The sequence below is a fragment of the Anoplopoma fimbria genome, chromosome 13, assembly GCF_027596085.1.
Source record: "Anoplopoma fimbria isolate UVic2021 breed Golden Eagle Sablefish chromosome 13, Afim_UVic_2022, whole genome shotgun sequence".
Classification (NCBI taxonomy): Eukaryota; Metazoa; Chordata; class Actinopteri; order Perciformes; family Anoplopomatidae; genus Anoplopoma; species Anoplopoma fimbria.
Genome location: NC_072461.1, coordinates 7,933,676 through 7,955,072, shown reverse-complemented (window position 1 = coordinate 7,955,072; position 21,397 = coordinate 7,933,676). Strand labels below are relative to the sequence as shown.

General features: G+C 37.2%; 1 protein-coding gene across 1 annotated transcript; it reads right to left on the bottom strand.

The window, feature by feature from the left end:
• Positions 1-5,616: 5,616 nt before the first annotated feature.
• On the bottom strand, positions 5,617-11,952 carry rgs7bpa (regulator of G protein signaling 7 binding protein a). The gene is made up of 6 exons (XM_054611618.1): positions 11,803-11,952; positions 10,719-10,885; positions 7,498-7,628; positions 6,957-7,101; positions 6,059-6,129; positions 5,617-5,839 (listed from the first exon to the last, which is right to left on the bottom strand). Exons 1-6 carry the CDS (start codon positions 11,950-11,952, stop codon positions 5,748-5,750), a joined length of 756 nt encoding a protein of 251 aa, XP_054467593.1. The 3' UTR covers positions 5,617-5,747.
• Between the last annotated feature and the right edge of the window lie 9,445 nt (positions 11,953-21,397).

Here is a 21,397-nt window from a genome sequence, read left to right as displayed (position 1 = left end):
ATAAATAGCAAAATGGTAAATGGAAGTTCTGAGTGCATTTGTGTCTGAACCTGCTTGTGAACTGTGTGACACCAGTCATAAAAAAGTCATAATGCCATAAAAAGGTGATAATGTCATAGTATTGTATGCCATAAAATGTTATAAAAAGTCATAATACAGTATGCCATGAAAAAAGTGATATTAAAAGTCATAGTATAATATGCCATAGATAAAAAGAATCTGTATTATATAAAAATGTCATTACATTATAGAAAAACATTTCATGAACAAGTCACAGGATAATATGCCATAAATCTTGTTTTCATAAAATGATATACCATAAAAATATCATTAAAGCAAATGTATTATATGCAATTAAAATATTGCAAATAGTCACAGTATGGTGACAGCAAGTCAAAACAAAAGCAATAAAAAATGATTACAGGGCTGTCAAGTCATTAGCTCACCTGGTAGAACATCAGTCTCAGGTTCAGATGCTATCTCAAAATCAGAAATATCCCATCAAATAATAATTTGTAACACAAATTAATATCAGTATAAAAAGAGGTCATAGTATAATATATATAAAAAAGTCATAATATAGCATGTCGAAAAAAGTAATAAAAAATTCATAGTATACCATGACGAAAAAAGTCATAGAATAGTATGTTGAAAAAAGTATTAAAAAAAATCATAGCACAAGATGTCAAAAAAGTCTATAAAAGGTTTCGGTATATGAAAGTATTTTTATAGCATGACAAACAAAGTCATGGAATAGTATGTTGTAAAAATTATTTAAAAGTCATAGAATCGGATTTCGAAAAAAAAAGTAAATAAAAGGTTCCGGTATAAAACGTTTTAAATATCCATTGAGTAGCATGTAGAAAAAAGTAAAAATAGCATAGTCATAGTATAGTTTATAGGAAAAAGTCATGAAAAGTCATGATATAGCATGTTAAGAATAGTCATTAAAAAGTCCAATGATAGCAGGACGAAAAAAGTCATATAAACTTCATAGTATAGTAAGTTGAAAAAGTCATAGAAAAGTTATTATATAGCATGTTGCAAAAAGCAATAAAAATTCATAGTATAATATGTCAAAAAAAGTAATTGGATAGTATGTTGAAAAAAGTCCTAAAAAAGTCTTAGCTCGCCCAGTAGAGCATCAGTCTCATGTTCAGATGCCATCTCAACATCAAAGGTTCAAATCCAACCTCTTACCCCACGCGGCACCCGGGTGCGAATCCCGTTGTGACCCGTCGTTCAGTTGTCAAAATATGTTTCTCCCAAGAACTCCCAAAATGTCAAATCATTTTAAAAGTCAATAAAAATTATAGTATGTCAAAAAAAGTATTTTTATAGCATGTTAAAAAAAGTCAGAAAGAAGTCTAAGTATAGTATGTCTAAAAAAGTCATGATAAAAGTTATCGTATACGTCGAAAAAGTCATAGTATAGTATGTGGTAAAAAGTGATAATATAGCGTGTCAAAAAAAGTCATAAAAAAGTCATAGTATAGTATGTTGAAAAGTTATCAAAAAAGCCAGCGTATGGCATTTTGAAAAAAAGTCATAAAAAAATAATATTATAGCATGTCGAAAAAGGTCATAAAAAGTCATAGTATAGCATGTTAAAAATACTTTGACGTAAAAAAGTCAAAGTATAGCATGTCGAAAAAAAAAAAGCCATAAAAACCTCATAGTATAGTATGTCGAAAAAAGTCATGATATAGCATGTTAAAAAAAATAATTTAAAAGTCAAAGTATAGCATGTCGAAAAAAGTTATAAAAACCTCATAGTGAAGATGAAAGAAGACAAAAGTAATAAAAAAGTAATGATATAGCATGTTGCAAAAAGTAATAAAAAATTAACTGAATAGTATGTAAAAAGTCATGTCATAAAATAGTAAGTCGAGACAAAACCAAGAAAAGTAATCGTTTATCTGTCTAATCCTTAGCTCACCCAGTAGAGCATCAGTCTCATGGTCAGATGCCATCTCACAAACAAAGGTTCAGATCCAACCTCTCATCCCATCATTGAATTTCTGTAAACTTAATACAGATGTATCTTACACTAACATCAGTATAAGATGTATCTATGTATTATGTCAAAGAAAAAAAATCATAGTTTAGCAAGTCAAACAATGCATAGAATAGAATGTTGAAAAAGGTTTTTATGTCACAGTATAGCATGTCAAATAAAGTCATAAAAACCTCAAAGTATAGCATGTCGAAAAAAGTTATGGTATAGCATGTTGAAAAAAGTCATAAAAACCTCATAGAAAAGACGAAAGAAGTCAAGAAACTCGAAAAAAGTAATGGTACAAGATGTTTAAAAAGTTCATAGAGTAGTAGTCATTAAAAAGTCATATAAATCGAAAAAGTGATAGTTTAGTTTTTTTAAAGTCTTTAAAAAGTCATGACATAGCATGTTGAAAAAAGTAATTCAAAATTCATAGTATAGCGTGTGGAAAAAAGTAATAGAATATGACTATATAGTATGTTGAAAAAAATTATTAAAAAGTCATGGTTTAACATGTCGAAAAAAGTCATAGTATAAGACTTCTTAATGGTCATGAAATAGTATGTAAAAAAGTCAATAAAAGTCATAGAAATGTATGTTTATAAAGTCATTAAAAAGTTTGTCGAAAATAAATCATAAAAAAGTAATGATATAGCAAGTTGAAAAAAGTAATAAAAATATCATAGTATAGCATGTCAAAAAAAGTAATAGAATCGTATGTCAACTCAGACTTATCTCTTTAAATTCCAATATCAGAACAAAAAGTTAAAAAAAACATATATATATATATATATTTATATATATATGTCCCCAAATTTCTTTTTAAAGTCATTATATATTATAGTGAAAAAAGTCACATTATAGTATGTCTTCAGAAGTCTTGGAAAAGTGATTTTATAGTATGTTGAAAAAAGAAATGAAAAAGTCATTGTATAGCATGTAAAAAATGTCATTAAAAAGTCATATACTATTATGACAAAAAAAAATTCACAGTAGAAAATAAACTCATTAAAATGCATAGGTTAATATGCAAAAAAGCCATCGTGAAGTATGTTGAAAAAATACTTTTTTCAACATACTTCACAATGGCATGGATAGTCATTAGCTCACCTGGTAGAACATGTTTCCCAATAAAGAATATGTTGAAAAAAGCCATCAAAAAGTCATAGTATATAGCATGTCGAAAAAAGTTGTATTTGTATAGCATGATGAAAAAGGTCATAATAAAGTCATAAAATAAGACGTTTCAAAAATTCGTAGAATAGTATGAAAAAATAATAATAATTAGAAAAAGTCATAGTATAGCATGTCAAAAAACTTCATAGAGTTGTGTGTTAAAAAATCTTTAAAAGTCATAGTATAGGATGTTGAAAAAAGTAATTCAAGACACATAATATAAAATGTTTTAAAAATTCATAGAATAGTATGTAAAAATAAGTCATAAGGAAAAATCATAGTATAGCATGTTGAAAAAATTCATTGAATATTTTGTTGAAAAAAGTCATAATAAAGTCATAGTAAAGTATGTAGAAAAAAGTCAAAGTAAGCATGTCTTTACAAGTCATGAAAAATGTGTCGACAAAAGTCAAAATCCTGTCTCTCTTAACATGCAGTATCAGAATATTAAAAAAAAAGTCATAGTTTACTATGTCGAAAAAAATAATCATAAAAATGTCACATTATTGTATGTCTATAGAAGTCTTAAAAAAATAATAGTCTACTAAGTCCTTAAAAAGTCATAGTATAGCATTTCAAAAAAGTTATAGATTGTTTGGTCGAAAAAAGTCATTAAAAAAGTATTGCATGTCAAAAACAGTCTTAGATAAGATTGTTGCAAGAGTCATAAATAGTCATTGCATAGCATAATAATTAAAACAATTATTAAGTCTTTTTATTGTATGTCCAAAAAAGTCATAAAAAAGTCATAGTATAGTTAGTTGAAAAAGATCAAGTAAAAAAGGAATGGTTTAGTAAGTCCAAAAAAATAAACCAATAAAACCATATTATATTATGTCAAAAAATGCCAGGAAAAATTCAAAGTATAAAATATATGTACAAAGTCATAGTATAGTATGTCAAAAAGTCATTATGAGTCATGCTATATTAGGTTAAAAAATTCATAAAGTATAGCATTTAGAAAATGTATGTTAAGAAATTCCAAATATAGTAGTTCAAAAAATTGTATGCCACGTTTAAAATAGCCAGGACAAAAAGGCTTCATAAAAGTTGTAAAAATTCATAACAATATCAAGCCTTAGTAAGTTTAGTATGTCAACAAAAAGTCATAACAATTCCCATAGTATATTGTGTTGGAAAAAAATATTAAAAAGTCCAGTACAGTCTGTCAGAAATGTCAAGATTTATTTTTATTTATCGTATACTTTCTTTAAATTAAAAAACCCCCCAAAAACTTTAATCCAGCAGCAAAAAGGTAACCAGGTCTGACGGTATAATCTTTTGCTCTCTTTGTCTCTTTTTCACTCTATTTCTCCAGCCCTAAGTAAATACAGACAAAACAAATGCTTGTTATGGACTAAATAAAGATTATCATGCTTTTTCTCTTCACCATCCTGTATCTCCATCTATCTTTGTCCCCTTTTTACCGTCCAAGAGAGAAATGTCTGCTCTACAAACCAACCATTCAATTTTTTCAGTTTTACTCAGTTAGATTTTTTACCAAATTCTCAAACATGTAAGACAAATGTGACATTTTTGATTGTTTGTCTCCACCCAGTGGAAAATTCAGTGGATTACATACAAGACAAGACTTGTTGATTAGTTTCAATAACAAAAGTTTTATTAACAATGTAAAATGACCTATATCAGCTTTGACTACTTTACCTTCACCGTGCCATTAAACATTGATCACTATCATTAATAAGCAAGACCCATGCTGCCTGGCCTCTGTCTGCATTGGACTGCCTGAGACAGAGGGAGACCCTCCCTGTTTACACCAACAAACAGATTATTTACTAACCATCTCCATCTTTGAAAATTATTCAGTGAGCATTGCGTAAAGAGTATGTGTATATACAAGTCTAATGTCTCAATGTATAGATAGATATTGTGTGCAAAGAAGTTTTCTTTTTGAGTATTGTATCATATATTCCATTTTGAAGCTGGAAAGTTAAAGTTGGATACAGGTACTTGGTTTATGGAAGACTAAATTAAGTACATTAAGAAGAAAAAACAGCAAGAAAACAGAAAACAGATACTGTTATACACAACAAACTTACTCTGCACAAACCTGTCATCTCAGCTTAGACGAACGAAGATTTAACTTTTTCTTTGCAAGTGCCATTCCGAAATATTCAGATGGCTTCTATTCATAAATTATCACATTATTTCTGACAAAAACTTACAATTACATTCCCTTTTAGTTTTTTTTACATGAATCTTCATTTCATTCACTCTAGTTTGTGGAAGTTACTGAACATTGACACTATTTTATATGACCTCTCATTCTCCATTGGATAAGCAGATATCTGACTTAATTTACCAAAAAAGGGAAAATTTGTTGCAAAATATCTTAAAATATATGTTCATGACTTTTGTTTTCATTACATTGCAGTTACAATTCTTCTTTGTATTACAAAATAAAATTATAAAATGGGCAGCCTTTTAAAAAAAAGAGAAAGAGACAATTTATTTGAAAATGGCAGTTATAGATTGGTGGGAGACACAAGTGGTGAAGGACAGTGGGTAATGGTGTCTTTGTTGCCGCCTCCTACCCACGAAGGCGGGGCCCTTAGCTGGTTACCAGGCAACAGAGCCCAAAGAACCGCCTCTTCCTCTGTCGGACCAGTGGGTAGGGAGTCAGGTTCAGCAAACTGCTGTCATCTGGGCACAAGAACAAACAGAAGAGCAGAACACTGCCAAGTTAGACATGTTTGTTAGTTTTAGATGTTTTTTTTATTTTGTTTTTTTATCTGAATGAATTGTCTATACGTTTTGAATATAAAAGACCTTGGCAGTGTCACTGCTCTATGGTGTTGAGGTGTGTGTGGGGATGTGTGTGTAGGAGGGTGAAGCTCAATAAGTGTTGGCTTACTATCTTACCTTGGTTCTTCAATGGTAAAGGCATTGTCTCCCTGAGTTTACTGAGAAGGTTCTTCATCTCCCTCATATCCCTGCAATAACACAAATAAGGGGCTTAATGTAGAGCATCTTTCATGTGGTGTATTTTCACACAAACACACACATACAACCTCAGCAACTGCTCACCTGCCCCATTGTTGCAGTGCCATTTAAAAATACATCTTTAAATAAATTGTATTATGAGTGATAAAATGAAAAAGTATATTTTCAGCAGCTAATATAATACACACTCTGATGAAGCACAGTGCACTGTGGGACTTCTAGATGCCAACTCAATATGTGAGGTCTACGTTGCAACATCCCACGTAAAACTGGATGTTTAACATTTTTCATTATTTGATTCTCTGTTTTAATAAAATGTTCAAATGATGAAAATCAATGACGGACTACACATTACATATTTCTGTATGTTATTTTAGTCAACAACAAGTTCTGTGGGTTGGCATAGCACAAAAACATCCGGTAATTTTCAGAGATTTATTTTTTGGAAGTCCTATAAGAATAAAACTATAATCTGAATTTACCTCATTGTGAACTGGTAGGAAATTATATCTTCATAAAAACAAATATTTAACCAAGCAAGCTGTAAATTAGAAACTATTACATTATTAGTGAGGTTGAAAGAGAAAGATTTGAGTTGGGATGTAGTTAAATAATGTGAATTAACTATATATATATGTATATTTTTTTTTACAATGCATCTCTTATCTTTTCAATCTGAAAAAAGACTGGAAAAAAAATAGTTGCATACTTTGCATTAGGTTTCCTGACACACATGCTACAACAAGGAACACACACAAACACAAACACACAGCACTTAATCACACACAAGGACAAAATCAATTTCTTGTCTGCCTACCTTTCTATGTTTTCTATATCAGTAACCACCAGCCAGCAGAGCTGAGGAAAGTCAGTGGGGGAGGAAGAGGTGTCCTCCAGGATGGGAATGTCTGAGCTCTCCTCCGTCTTACTGTCGACCCCGGTAGGGCCACAGGAATCCTTACCTAAAGCACATAGAGAGCAGCAAGCCTAAACATGTGTCACCACTACATTAAACATAGGGGAAACAAGGATGAAAAAAAACGGACATATAATTACCCGTCCGATCACATGATTTGTAAACTTCATTAAACATGTACAAAAGCACTTGTTTATATTTGTACACATATATTCTGGTTTGTTGATTAGGCGGCTGGTGGTATTTAAAGGAATGTTGGTCAAGTTTTGGATGATATTCTGAATAATAAAACATGTTAAAAGCTGTCAATAAATAATTACATCTGTGCACTTTTTTGAAAATCTGCTAGTCTGATTTCTTTGTCATTTATTAAAAAAACAAAACAAAGCATGCTGTATATCAACTAGCAAAGTTATGCCATGGGGCTTGTTCATGTATTAACCTTTCCTGTGAAGCTGCAGTGAGCCGAGCAAGCAGACAGATTTGAGCATCTCAGTGATGTACATCTCCAGACAGCACTGCAGCTGGATGAAGAGCCTACAGATCTCAGGGTGGATCTCCCCGTCCTCTGGCCTGAAATGACACGAGGTTAAAACACAGACAGATTACTGGATGGCTGGAACTTGATGAACTCTGGATACAATAAACTTTATGGAAAAAAAATGAAAACATAGTTCTGTTGAAGAAAAAGTTATTATCTTTGTGTTCAGTTCAATGAAAGTTGACTGATGAGTTTCGCCTTGTTGAGCTCAGTTATTCAATGTGAACCTGCTGAACCTAACCCTACGATTGGTAGTAGTTCCTCTGATCAATGCTCAGCATATAGATTCCAAACTGCATATAAAGGCAAGACATTGCCTGATTGGAAAAAAAGTAAAATAGTATGGCAAATAGTAAAGTAAAGACTCAAATTCACATTAATTATTCCTTAAATTCTATAATATGAACTGGATTAATTCATGAGTGGAATTTGAAAATTTCAGTTTAAGAATGCACATCTTCTGTGTCACTTCATAAAACAATCAAACACAAATGTCACTAAAATAATCTTATTTTTGAAATATCTTAACAAAAATGAAGGAAAAACGAATATCAGAAGGGGTTATAAACTCAACTACATAAAAAAAGATTACCAAATTTAGACAACCAGATGAGAGATAAGCTATGGAGTTTGCATTAATGATGAATAAATAGGTGCTGTCGGTTTCTTGAGACCTGTTTCAATTTTTTCATATCAACAGCAGACAAGGTCAAAAATGCAACTGGCTAGATTTTGCTTGGTTATATTATAGTGTGTGAATGTGTAAATAAAATGCAGTGGTGAAACGTAAAACCCCCATCTGAGTATTTTTTTATTTACCCACAGCTGATCACTAGGTTTTAAGAGACACCGCAGCAGCTTCACAACCATATAAATCTGGTATTCAAGGGGGAACTGCATCAGGTGATATTCAGTGGGTGTGATATCACAGGGGAAAGTGACAGCTTTGAAAGGCGTGAAACTTGCACCTGGTGCAAATATTTTTCACACAAATCCTGCTGTTGCGTACCCCTCCTCCAACAGCAAGCTTCTCCTCGCAATGCTTGTTTTGTCACAGTGATGCCTTCTACAGTACTGTTGCTAAAGCAGAGTCGTCTTCAATGCTATCCTTCTTATCAGCTATCCTCTAGCACATCGGAGAGGCCCTGCATCACTCAAACCAATCAGACACACTGGCTTTATTTGATTAAAGGGGAATGATCTGTGATGTCTAATTCAAGCCCTGTTTCTCTAGTAGTGGAGACAGACATTGAAATGGCCTGGAGAGCTTTTAGAGAAGGAGGTTTAGAATATCATGAAAATGACATTGATGATGCTATCAGTGGAAACTTAGAGTTCTCTGTAAAGCTGCTCAACCATCTCTTTTTCTAAAGCAGCAGCAGAGAATTCAAGCACATGCTATAATAGATAGTACTTGTTGTCTTGGAGGTATACCTATATCTAGCTATATAATTACAAGCCATATATTTGGAAAAGAAGTACAGAGAATAAAGGCTCTGCACTGTGAACTGCTCTGTTTCTCAAATGATTTGAATGAGATATTATTAAAGCCTTGTAATAAAAATACAATTGAGATGTCCCTGTACAATGGATGTTGTATGATTCATGCCTCCATATGACATGAAACATGCAGTAGACATGCTTACTGGCTAACCATTAAGAGTGTGTCACGCACATGTGGTTCAAAGCCTCCATACATTAAATGGAAAGATTTTGTCATGCATGTAACAGACAGTGAAGGATATGCATTCTTAAATCGCCGGAAGGTATATAACTGGATTAATTATTGAGCCAGGAAATGGGTTACAGAGCAGAGAGGAGTACAGCCTTACACATTGAAACTCGTGCCTGTGAAAAATATGGCAGACTAATATTTAAAGGAGATCATTCAATGATTCCGCAGGTCTCCAACAAATGTGAATGTAGGAGGAATATGGGCTATAGCTAGAGTAAACCTGCTGCTGTAATTGTTCCAATAGTGCCCGGTCTTTGGCAAGCAGCTAGCACTGCACAGTGTCTTTCCAAATCCCTCTCACCACTGGCTTCAGTCTGTCCGATTGTTATTTAAGTAAGTTTGAGGGTGCCAAGTCAACTGGCATCTTAGCGTCACTGAGGACCTTCAAATCCCAGGCCTCACTTTGCCCTTCTTCCACTGGCACCAATGTGGCGTAGATGCTGTGCTCAATGGAGAGTGCCGGCCAAGTCAACAGACATGTCAAGCTTCTATCGTGGCTGTTTTGATCTTCAACAAAACCTCTAGAATAAAACAAACCATTATTTTAACAACCCCCAAGCCTGTGATCACTTTTGCATTGACTGTTAGAGGGTATATTTTCTTTCTGATGAAAAATAAAGCCAAGGATTTGGATTCTTATAATATTCTGAACTCTAAAAAGTAATAACATCCATTGTTGAAAAGCATGCTGGTATCTAAATGGTCAAATGACCATAACAGAGACACAACCCACACAATAGACACACAAACAAGCACGCACGCACACCCACCCACCCACCCACACACACACACACACACACACACACACACACACACACACACACACACACACACACACACACACACACACACACAAAACTCACAATACATTAAAAGCAAAAGCAATGCAAAAGTCATTGGCTTCACATTATTGATACTATTATCTCAGATATTCATCGTGGGAAGCATTCCACTTCGTGCATTAACGTTTTAGGCCCCGGCTAATGGGAAGCGGTCAGTTACAGCATGTTGTTGGGATTGATTCCTGGTAAAACCGTCCTGCTAGCAATTAGAGACATCACGCTTTTCTTTTTTTAAGTTGAACTCATGTTCTGTTTTCCCCAAACTCTTCCCACCCCTTCAAGCTCACTAGTTTCACAATCGTAGGGAAGACACATGGATGGTTTCTTTGAAGTGTAGAGGAGCAGGCTTAAATAAACCTATGCCTAAAACGGTGATGCTTATGCAAATCAGAGATTTATTTTGGTAAAAAAAAAATAGCTACTTCACAACTTTAGGAGCAGCAATGTTGCGGAGCTCCCAATTTGGTGCACTGTCAGAACCATGGACAGCTCTTTTTACGACGTACTTATTTTCAGCACCATGGACAGCGTCTGTGCCAACTCACCCCGATATCAAGGAGAGACTGTGGTGTGCCGCTCTCGCCATTTCGCAGCCTTTGGTTCGGGTCTTCAGCATTTCGGCCCGTAAAGAAGGACAGTCCACGGTGATTTCGCCAATGGAGATGACCAGTTCACGGTACAGAGCCACAAGCGTATTGAATTCTTGGACGATCTGTGTGTTACAATGAGATGATAATAAAAAAATCACACAAAATAAGTAAATCCCCAAATGGCTTGCTTATGGCGTCCTGTTCTGGCCATTGCAGTAGAATGCCCTTCATCCTTGGCCAGCATATTGACTTGTCTACATGAAAACGTGTAAGACAAGAAGGAATGCTGAGCAGTACTATATCCAGCTTCACTATAACACACACATACACACACAGACACACACTGAAGACAAAGACTTGCAAACTTGCACATACGGGGTCAAAAAAGACCATTAATATCTTAGACGAACTTGATGAAGCAAAACGGCGAAGGATTGCCTTTAAAATACTCCGCAAAGAGGATGATGAAAAAAATATATATATATATATATATATATATATATTGACGGGGGTCCCATTATGCTAAGTTTGGTTGTTTGCACAACCTCAGAGCTCGAGATTGGGGTACAAATATTTCGTTTACTCTTTGCAACTCCTGCATAACATCCTGCTGCGCTCAGCGAGGCTGCAGGGCGAAAACTGATGCATGAAACGGTATACATACAATCAACATATGTCTGTCAAACATCTGTCAAAACATGTGCCATGATCACGAACGTCTCGATAATCTTGTGATTCGGGCAATTTTTGAAATCAGCCCAAATTACCAACACTCTAAATGCAAATCACAATCAATCTGCACGCCGTGATCATCTGTTTGTCTGCACTGTCGACAAAGCAATGCAAATGCATATATCTATTTTTAGGCTCCCAGACCGGGTTACAATCATTTTTTTTTTTTTTTTTTGCAGCTATTAACAGCTGTCGCCTGTGCATCCTGCATGCACGGGATAGTCGATCATCCTAGAACAAAGGAAGATTGTGCTAATAACATCCTCATCAGAGGCACCGTGCAGGCATTGACGTGTCGCAAACCTACCATTCTGCAGTCGGCCACGGCGCGCTGGGCTTTGCGGGTACTTTCGGTGCTCTCCCTCCTCTCTGGGTCTCGGTGAGGAGGCTTGCCTATCTGGAAGATGTTCCCGGCGGATCTGGGGCGGTTTTTGCGCCCATTCGATGCAGAACTCATGCATACACATCTACTAATAAAACAGCCCTAATACAGAACAGTTTGCTCTTATTTCCCCCACCAAACTCCACCACTTTCTCTCTCCCTGCCTCACCAGCCTGCACCTTACTGTTCACCTTAGTCTCTCCTCCTCAGCCAACTACTGGCTGGGTTGAAAGCCCGATTAATTGTCTCTCACGTTCCTCTCCTCTAGTGTGGCAGACGGAGAAAAATATTTTCCCGGACGAGCCTCTGAGTGCAGAAAAAGTACCGGATGAGCGCCCGCGACTCCTCTCCGCATTGCCTCGACTGCGACGGGGCGCAAGTCACCTTCAACCCAGCAGCACACACACGGTGCACACAGCCGAGACTTCACACCCAACCCGGGGTCCGGCTAGCTGAGGTGTCTTCTCTGACGCACCGATGTCGGAAGTAAACGATCGCATTCACGGATGTTCCCCAAATGCAACCATTTTTTATGATTGCGCGTTTCCATTAAGCAGCAATACAAAAAAAAAAAAAAAAAAAAAAAAAAAAAATATATGGCGATAACGATCTTTTCCGTAGCTTGCACAACCCTCCTTATAGGAAAGCGATACCGCGTTGAGACTCTGTGCCGGAGGAAATCGGAACGTTACAACAACGACGAGGGGGAAAAAAAGCAAAACTTAATCCCTGCTATAGCGGTCTCAATCGGCTCCCAGAGTCTTGTTTCTTTGAGGGTTTCCAGCTGGTCGGCCGGGCCTATCTCTAACCTTGGAGAGGCAGAAGAAGACGAGCAGTTGCTACAGGCCTGACGTGGCTCTGTGGCTGGCAACACTGCGCACCCAAAGGACGGGAATACTAATAGGGCCCATCAAGTCAAACCCCCACCCTGAGCTGCATATTAGCTTCTAAACGTGTGGAATTCACACTGCTGGCCACTTTGCCTCCGCATAGTAAAGAAGTACATTACATTACATTACATTACAGTCATTTAGCAGACGCTTTTATCCAAAGCGACTTACAATCAGTAGTATATTACATATCATTCACCCATTCACACACTGATGACAGGCTACCATGCAAGGTGACACCATCAGACTCTAACTAACATTCATGCAACATCCAGTCCACACCGATGGCAAGCCTTCGGGAGCAACTTGGGGTTAAGTGTCTTGCCCAAGGACACATCGACCGAAGCCGGGTATCGAACCACCGACCCTCTGATTGGAGAACTACCTTGCTCTCCACTACGCCACAGCCGCCCCCAAGTACAATGAAATAAGGATACTTTAATATTCCAGTGAAGGCTTAATGTACATTGGAACTTTAGTATTGAATGCCACAGTTTGAATTCACATCTCTCGCATATTTATCATATTTACATGCAAGACCATTGTTTTGGGACTAAAAGCGTGTTTACATGTATATTCAGATATCTATGTCTATTCTCTGCAGCAATATAAGTATGAAATACTTATTGACACACTGTGGTGTAGTGTTATTAGTGTACAAGGACATAAATACATTTTAAGGTTGTTAATAGTTGTGTTTTATTATAAATATATTTTTGGAATATGCCTAGTGCTTCAAAATACTATGTTGCTTGGTTGTAGCCCACAATGGAGCATGGTGGCATACAAAGTACAATTCCACTTGCAATCCATGTAATGCAAAACATGTCGGGCAGACAAACACATAACCACAAAAAGTATTATTTAAATTGGAAGTATGCTTCTTTCATGCACGCACACAAATGGAGCATGGTGGCAACAAAGAAACAAAATAGGTTACAGTGTATATAAATGGATAATTTATCATTTATCATGTGCCAGTTCATTGTCTATATTTACACCACAAAAAACATACTCTTTCAACATTCCTATTTTTGGTTTGCTAATATAAATGTGCTTGGATCCAGCTTTCAGCACTGGCTATTTGCCCTTACATGCTTTTCACAATCACAAAGAGGAAAGTGTACATTCTGAATAAATTAAGAGTGCATTTCAGTGTATGGTGGTGAGTGCTCTTTCTAAACCTGCATTACTATTTAATTATGAATGCAGAGGAAGATATGCAAACATCCATCCATGTAAGTGACATACACCCACAGACACAGTTCCACTCACACAAACACAAAGAGATACATTTGGGAGTGACCTAGGAAATGTTCAGTGCCATTTTATGTCTTGTATTAAAATGTCCAAGATTCTGCAGTGATCTTGTGTTTGATTTGGATCTTTTAGAGGAGATAGCACCCAAACCCATCTCCTGGTTTCTTAGTGATGACAAGCCTTTCATTTTTCTGAAATGACTTTTACTCCAAAACTTGCATACAATTTTAATAAATAGAGACATTATAACTTTGCCAGTTAATATTAAATGCCATGCCTTCCTGAGTTGCCAACTGAAAGTCCTTCTCCATGGCCTCCCAAAATGTTTTTTTGCTGGAGCCTTGCACCTCTCATCACAGAAACTCCAGCAAAGGACCCGTCTCTATCCATGAATAACCAGAGCCGGTGCTTTTCATGAACCCCAAATATATCCTTTTAGGGCTGCTTTGCTCCCTGCACTAGCTATACTGTACTAGCCACTAACCACAGAGGTAACGCTTTCTGTCCCAAGTGCAAGTTTTTGTAGCCAGAAGTCATTCCACTAAAGCCCCAGACTTCTCTTGCTGTCAAACTGGAAACCCTCGAGACCACTTGAATGTTTTGGTAAAGTTACATCAAACTGAGAACAATTTGTGCACTGAGTGAAGCATACCACTTTAAACTTATACAAGTGGTAAATAAAAGTGAATCTCTATGGAAAAGCTCAAACTAATATAGTATTTGGTATCTCAATTGAATTTGTCAAGAATAATAGCATTTATTAGGCTCAAACACATGATTTCATTACTAAAAATTACTTTAAATGTTTATATTCATTTCAAAAGCCATACAGTATCTGTATGTATGTAGTTGTACTGTGTTAACTTTATTGGCTATAAAATACAATGACTTAGTCAAACATTACTCCTTCCAGTAGGTGCTTAAGATTAATAAAAACCAGAATGTCCCTTATCATTGAAAAACAGCTAATAAAAAAAAAGCAATACTGTATAGCATAACTGAAGTGATAATTAAAAGGGTTGTAGGACATAATGTCTGGTGGTAAATTGGAACAAGAGGTTCATAAAACCATAAACACATCAGGTTTCAAAACCACCACAAAACCATACCAAAGTGCAAATATTTCATTTAATGAATTTTTCTGAGGATGCATAAACATGAAAATCCATCTAAAAAGTGCTCACCATTGTTATTGTCTTTTCAGTTTTTAATGTGGTTTAGTTGTTTATCATCATTATTATTTGAATAGGATTTACATTACAGTATCATCATGGAAATATGCGATACCTGTGGTAGTACTGAATATTGTGTTCTATGGTCCCCTCCATACAGGAACAGGACATGTTGTTCAACCCACATTACATGTGCAACATGTGGAGGCAAAGAACAATGGATTCCCAAACATCCCCCTACACTATTTCCCCATTTCAATCATTTATTAATAGCAGACAACAAGCTGGCGCACTCTTGTAATTTCCCTCTACGGCGTCATCCCAGCTGCTTAAAATTAACTCATTGTCTTCTCAGATATATATATGTGTGTACTTGCCTGCCCTCTGCCTCATCTTTAATTCCTTACTTTACCCTCGTTCTTCAGTATCCTCAACCTCTCTTTCTATGTTGCTCCATCAAAGTTGCAATGACAGTCAAAAAGAAGGGAAGAAGAGGTAGCAAAGGAAGCAGAATATGAAGAAGCCAATAACCCAGTTGACTGAGTAGATGTAGATGATGACCATGTCCATGTCAAAACGCCAGCCTCGAGAGTCATCATCAAAGTCCAGAGCGTCCAGACGGAAGCTTCCTCCATGGGGGAACTGCCGTCTAGCAATGGGACTGGACTGCCTCTGGAACCCTGGTTGGGTGACAAATGGGGCATCTCATCTGGTGGTAGTGATACTCCACCCAAAAAATCCCCCAAATTGGCTGTTAAATATTTCTACAGTTTTTTCCTTAGTTGAATCCATGCCAGTTCCAATACATTTTAACGGTGACAAGTTTTCATGTTGAAAATGCATCAAAATGTTAAGAACGTAGCAATAATTGTAGACACCCAGGCCAGGCCCGTGTCGTATTTCTGGGAAAGTAGGGGAATTCAATGAAATGTACGTTTTAAAATTACAAACAAATTGGGGTTTTAAGGATGATTCTGCTTTTCTTTAGATTATATATCTTAAAATCTGACAAAAACGAAACAAGTTGGTGAATAGTCAAACATTTCTTAGATGAGTCGGGTATTTTTGTGGGACATAAACTGAATATCTTAGAAAATGCTGAACAAAATGTTTCAATTAACTAGTTTATTCCAAACCACCATTATTCGTATACATAGGTTAATTTGCTTTATACTGAATCATTTTGTGCTGCTGCTTTTCTTGAAGCTGTGAGATCCTATTTTTCGGAAATTAATTGTTGCCATATGGGTGGAGCATTCAAAGGTGTAGTAAGCAATTCCAATCCAAAACACAATTTAAAATTCGGAAAATATGTCCTCACTGTCCACTAGCTGTCCATTCTGTGTGTGGGCTGTATTCTTTATGCTTTAGAGTCGAAGTATTGTGTTTGTACAATTTAGGCCTTAAGGTACTCTTAGGATGATGTGTAACAGTTACTTTACTTTGTCACAGGTCTTGCAATCAAACATACAAAGAGATTAGCAGTTAAGTTGAAAACGAGTCCTACTGCTACTTTGCCAGATCTTCTGAATTGATCCTGAACTGAGAGAATTTTCATGTAGGGTAATTAAAAACTTGCCTCCAAAGATACGGAAGAGCTTTCGGCAGCTTGGGAGAGGCCACTTTGCACAACTTGCTTTCTGGAAGTTCTGTTTCCTGGAAAGGTATTCTTTTGGGAAGAATGTCCTTGCTGTTTGGTTTAGCTCTGTGAGAAAGACAAAGAGACAAACTAAATACTATCAAACATGAACATCTTATTCACACTCCCACTTTATGATAGCTTGGATAGATTATGTATGATGTATTCAATATATTCTAAAAAGAAACAGATGCAGAATCACCAGACTCCCTCATTTTCTCCTTGTTCTGTTTCTGTGTCACCTTGGGTTTGGTAATCAACACAAGAATCTAATCTACAATCCTTGTCATCTAATCACTCACAAGAGCCCTTAGTGTGTCTGCAGTGCTCATAACCACGGCCACTCTGTCTTTTTATGGCCACAGCAGTGCTCTTGCCGCTCACTTTCTCCGACATACATCTAGTATCACCAATCAGTAGGCCAAAGTGAATCATGGACCTTCACAACCATGTCCCATGTAATCAGCATGCAGTGATCACAAGGTTACATACATAAAATAAGTCACTACACAGCATCTGAGCTAACATTTCATTATCATAGGATATTTTGTAACAGTGTTGTGTAAACACATTACATATAAGATTAGGGTTTCATTTTCCCCGTAGCCATCTGTTATGTCATAGCCCAATGCATTATTCGCTTATAAGGAATTCTATTTCTTATTTCCATTAGAAAGCACTAAGTGACAGTGTTCAGATTGTGTTTGATTGTGTCTTCTTGTTCTCAATCCGGGTGACTCATCTGGTCAGAGCTGAACTAAAGGTCTACTCTGCTCCCTATGGGGTATCTGCAGCTGGGCCCACTGAACAATCTGCAGCTTAGATGTCATCAGCACAACAGCCAGCAGACATACGAATAAACATATAGCTCCAAATATACATGTATTTATTCTAAATCACGCATCATTCAATCTAGACTTAAAATCTAGACTTTAAGTCAGAAGTAGAGGTAATAAGTATTTCTAATCATGTGAATTGTACAGCAAGTGCTTTCTGCCCATTAGCTCACCCTTCTGGAAGAAGACATGAGTGATGATTGTTCTGCAGAGGGGGCAGGGGGTGTTGGTGGGGCTGTTCTTAGCCAGTGTCCTCAGACATGGTTCACAGAAGATGTGGTTGCAGGGTTGACACATGTAAGGACTGAAGTAGACATCCAAACACACTGCGCAGATGTAACCTTCTTTGACACCAGTGCTAATGTCCTCTTCATCCTCGCTACTGCTGCTGGATGGGTTCCCTGTTGAACTCTGGGTGAGGAGGAGAGATAAAGAGAGAAAAGACAGATAGATTGATAGATGTATCTGCCTATGTGTATCTTTTCTTGTATACCTTCTCTTTTTTTCTTGTATACCTTCTCCTATTATATAAATATCGATGTGCGTATGAATGCAAACATACATGTATGGGTTGGTTTTTGTGTGTTTTAGATGAGATTCAAATCAGATTAGTGCCAAAATAAACAGTTCCGATCCTATTTTATTATGAAAAAACTAAACAAAAAAAATACTTTTTCCCCCTTCAATGAATCAAAATCCTAACGTGGTGGTAGGGTTTGTGTGCACCAGTGACCCTGGGAGCTTTGTTGTCAGAAAAATAGCTCCTGTTAGGGTTTCTTTTAAGGCAAAGTGGTCCCAGGGGTGGCGCCAGACCAAGAGCGGTTCACTGACCCTATATGTATATACTATATAAGAGTTGCAGCACATCGCCCCTGGAAAAGGTAAATTGGGGTGCCCTTCTGGAGCCAGACCTGGGAGGGGAGCCCTTCCCTCTTGGGAATCAAGCCTATTCCAAAGTTGCCCCGGGTGAGAGGCACCAGGCAGGTGTGGGGATGCTCACGAGCCCCCAGCTGAGCGCAGCTGTGTTGGAGTTCTCCCTGAGGAAAGAGAAGGTTGTATCTATGCGACTGCGAGTCGCTGAAAGGAAATATCTTTGAGAAAAACAGTCGGTACCTCCGAGGGTCATTGCCAAAAGACGGTGGATTGTGCCCTCCAGATTGGGAGTGAGTAACTGCCCAAAGTGAGGGAGTTTAAGTATCTCAGGGTCTTGTTCACAAGTGAGAGTAAATTGGAGCGGGCCAGGGACTAGAGGTTTGGTGCTACGTCAGCAGTGTTGCCGGCATTGTACCGGACCGTTCCGCTGAGGTAGCCTCACTTTAAAGGTTTTCCGACTGGTAGGAGGACCAGGTAGACCCAGAACACACTGAAAAGATAACATATCTCGTCTGTCCTGGGAACTCCTCGGGCTTCCCCTGCTGGGAAGAGGGACGTCTGAAATATCCTGATAAGCCTGCTAACCCCCAAGACAAGGCCCCAGATAAGCTGAATACAATGGATTTACATGGATACAGTTTTCTTTAAAAATATTATTGCAATGCTTATCTCTTCTTCTATATCTGAAATAATGATGGCAAACCCATTTCTACAGGGTCACGTCTACACGGAATGAGCTTCTCAGTCAGACGGAATAGGTATCAAGTAAAAGAACAAAGGAGAGCAATTGAGAAATCTGACCCACCCACACATTAGGTTTTGGGCATACATTATCACTACAAGATGTCATCGTACCAGCTGGCAATACATTCAAGTGAAAATGTCCTCTTTCACGGTCCTCTTGTGATTGTGTTTAAAATATTCTCTCCTTTAATACACCCAATTTCGTTGGGCGTAAATGTCTTTGACACCCACCTGCCCAGCATAATATGTGTGAGGACATGAGGGTGTCAGGTGTGAGCTCAGCAGAGTGAAACGTCTACCTACCTACGTTTTCTCACATTTTACTGTAAAGCATAAACATTGTTTGCTAAAGAGAGCTATTTGACCCTGACGCTGGCCCTAATTCAAACTCCATTCACATTTTAGAAAACAGAGGTGTTGCATCTTTTCAGGTAGAATTTGGATTCTAAGATTTATAAAAATTGTTAACGCTGCAGATGGCAGTTGGCTATAATCCCTCTCATTTCTTCAGCAGTCAACTTGCCTAACCCTCCCAAGTGCATCAGCCCCTAAAACCACACTCAGCATTTCCAACTTCAAGCTACAACTCATATGAGAGGAAGTACCATACTCTGTTTTGAGAACAGTATCTGGGACCCCTAGAGTCCCCCATCTCCTCCTCAGACCTATATCGGCAGACCCAGAGGATTGGTGTCTGAAGCCTCTGTCTTGAAAAGGCAAGGGGGGTACATACAGTAATTACCTCTTTCTCACCCGGGGGGAGCAACAGGGACTTTCATGTTGCACCAGTCTTGCTTCCCAAGGTGTGTCATTAACACAGAGCAGAGAACACACAGTGCTAAGCTCCCAAGCAATCATGGGCACTGAGGCTCTCCCCTGGCAACATGCACTTTATTATGGCACTGTTGTGTTGATTGCATTGGTAAATGTTTCAAAAAGTGAATACCATTCTTTATCACAGGGAACTTATATCTTTGTAGACACAGATTAAACCTCATCTTTTTACCTTCTTAACTTCTATTTTAACTTCTATCTTCTGCACCACTAACCTAAAACAACTAACCTAAAACAAATGTGGCTTGTATAAAGAATTGTAATTCTTTTACCAATAAATGTCTCTGCAGAACTACAGGAAGCAATTATAACCAAATCTCAGCTTCCGTGCAGCAGCTGGATGAAATGACACTGACACTAGCAATCCAGCACTAATGGTTTCCTCATCACACAGGATGAAGTCACTTCCTGTGGGGAACTGGACGACAATACCACCCTCACTGACCTTTGGCCTTCTTTATACTGTATGCAAAAATGACAGCAGCATTGTACTATATTATTTTCAAATATTTACATGACATTCTATCAGGGGAGTTAAAACAACCATTTCCACCAACAATGCTGGTATGTTGGCAGTAAAGTTACATGAAATCTGCAATGGGGAAAGGGAATAAAGCATCATACTTGGATATGCAAATTGCGAAATACGTATCCAGAATATAAATTAGGCTTTTTGAACAATGGGTCCAAAAAAATATATAATATGAAGGTGATATGAATTGTTGAGGTGCCCTAGAGCAGTGTCTTAAAATCCCTAGGGCTATGACTAATAACAGAAATGCTGGGCTTGGAGAGAGCAGCTCCCAAGTGAAAATAAATGTAACTGTGCAAGTGGAAAGTTGGATAAAACTGAGGAAAGAGCATGCATACTCAATACGCCTTGATAATGATAAATGACCAAGCAAGCTCATTCAATTTCCTCTGACTAAATAAAAAGGGTAAAGTTGGGAGAAATACGCTTACTCGCTTTTTCATTGAGGGTAAGGTGAGAAGACCAATACCACTCTCAGACTTGAGAATGGTATCAATCTTCTGATCTAACTGAGCAAGAAGTTTCTAACATTTGGCTTCCGATAACTTTGGGGGAGATTTGAAAAAAGATTTTAAAACATTTCATGCATTTTCCTCATGACATGTGCCATCTGTTCTTATAATCAACCACATTAATGAACACAAATGTATCTGCTAAAGCCAGGTAGTATGTGTATTATGTAACTGCATCATGCATACATTAATTAGTCAACTCCAATGTGAGGGAGAGAGGAATATCTT

Excerpts from the sequence above, each read along its gene's own strand:
- rgs7bpa (XM_054611618.1), bottom strand. The coding sequence starts at position 11,952 with ATGAGTTCTGCATCGAATGGGCGCAAAAACCGCCCCAGATCCGCCGGG. Across the intron at positions 6,130-6,956 it reads GATATAGAAAACATAGAAAG|GGATATGAGGGAGATGAAGA; the intron begins GTAGGCAGACAA and ends GTGTTATTGCAG. Across the intron at positions 5,840-6,058 it reads TTTACCATTGAAGAACCAAG|ATGACAGCAGTTTGCTGAAC; the intron begins GTAAGATAGTAA and ends TCTTGTGCCCAG.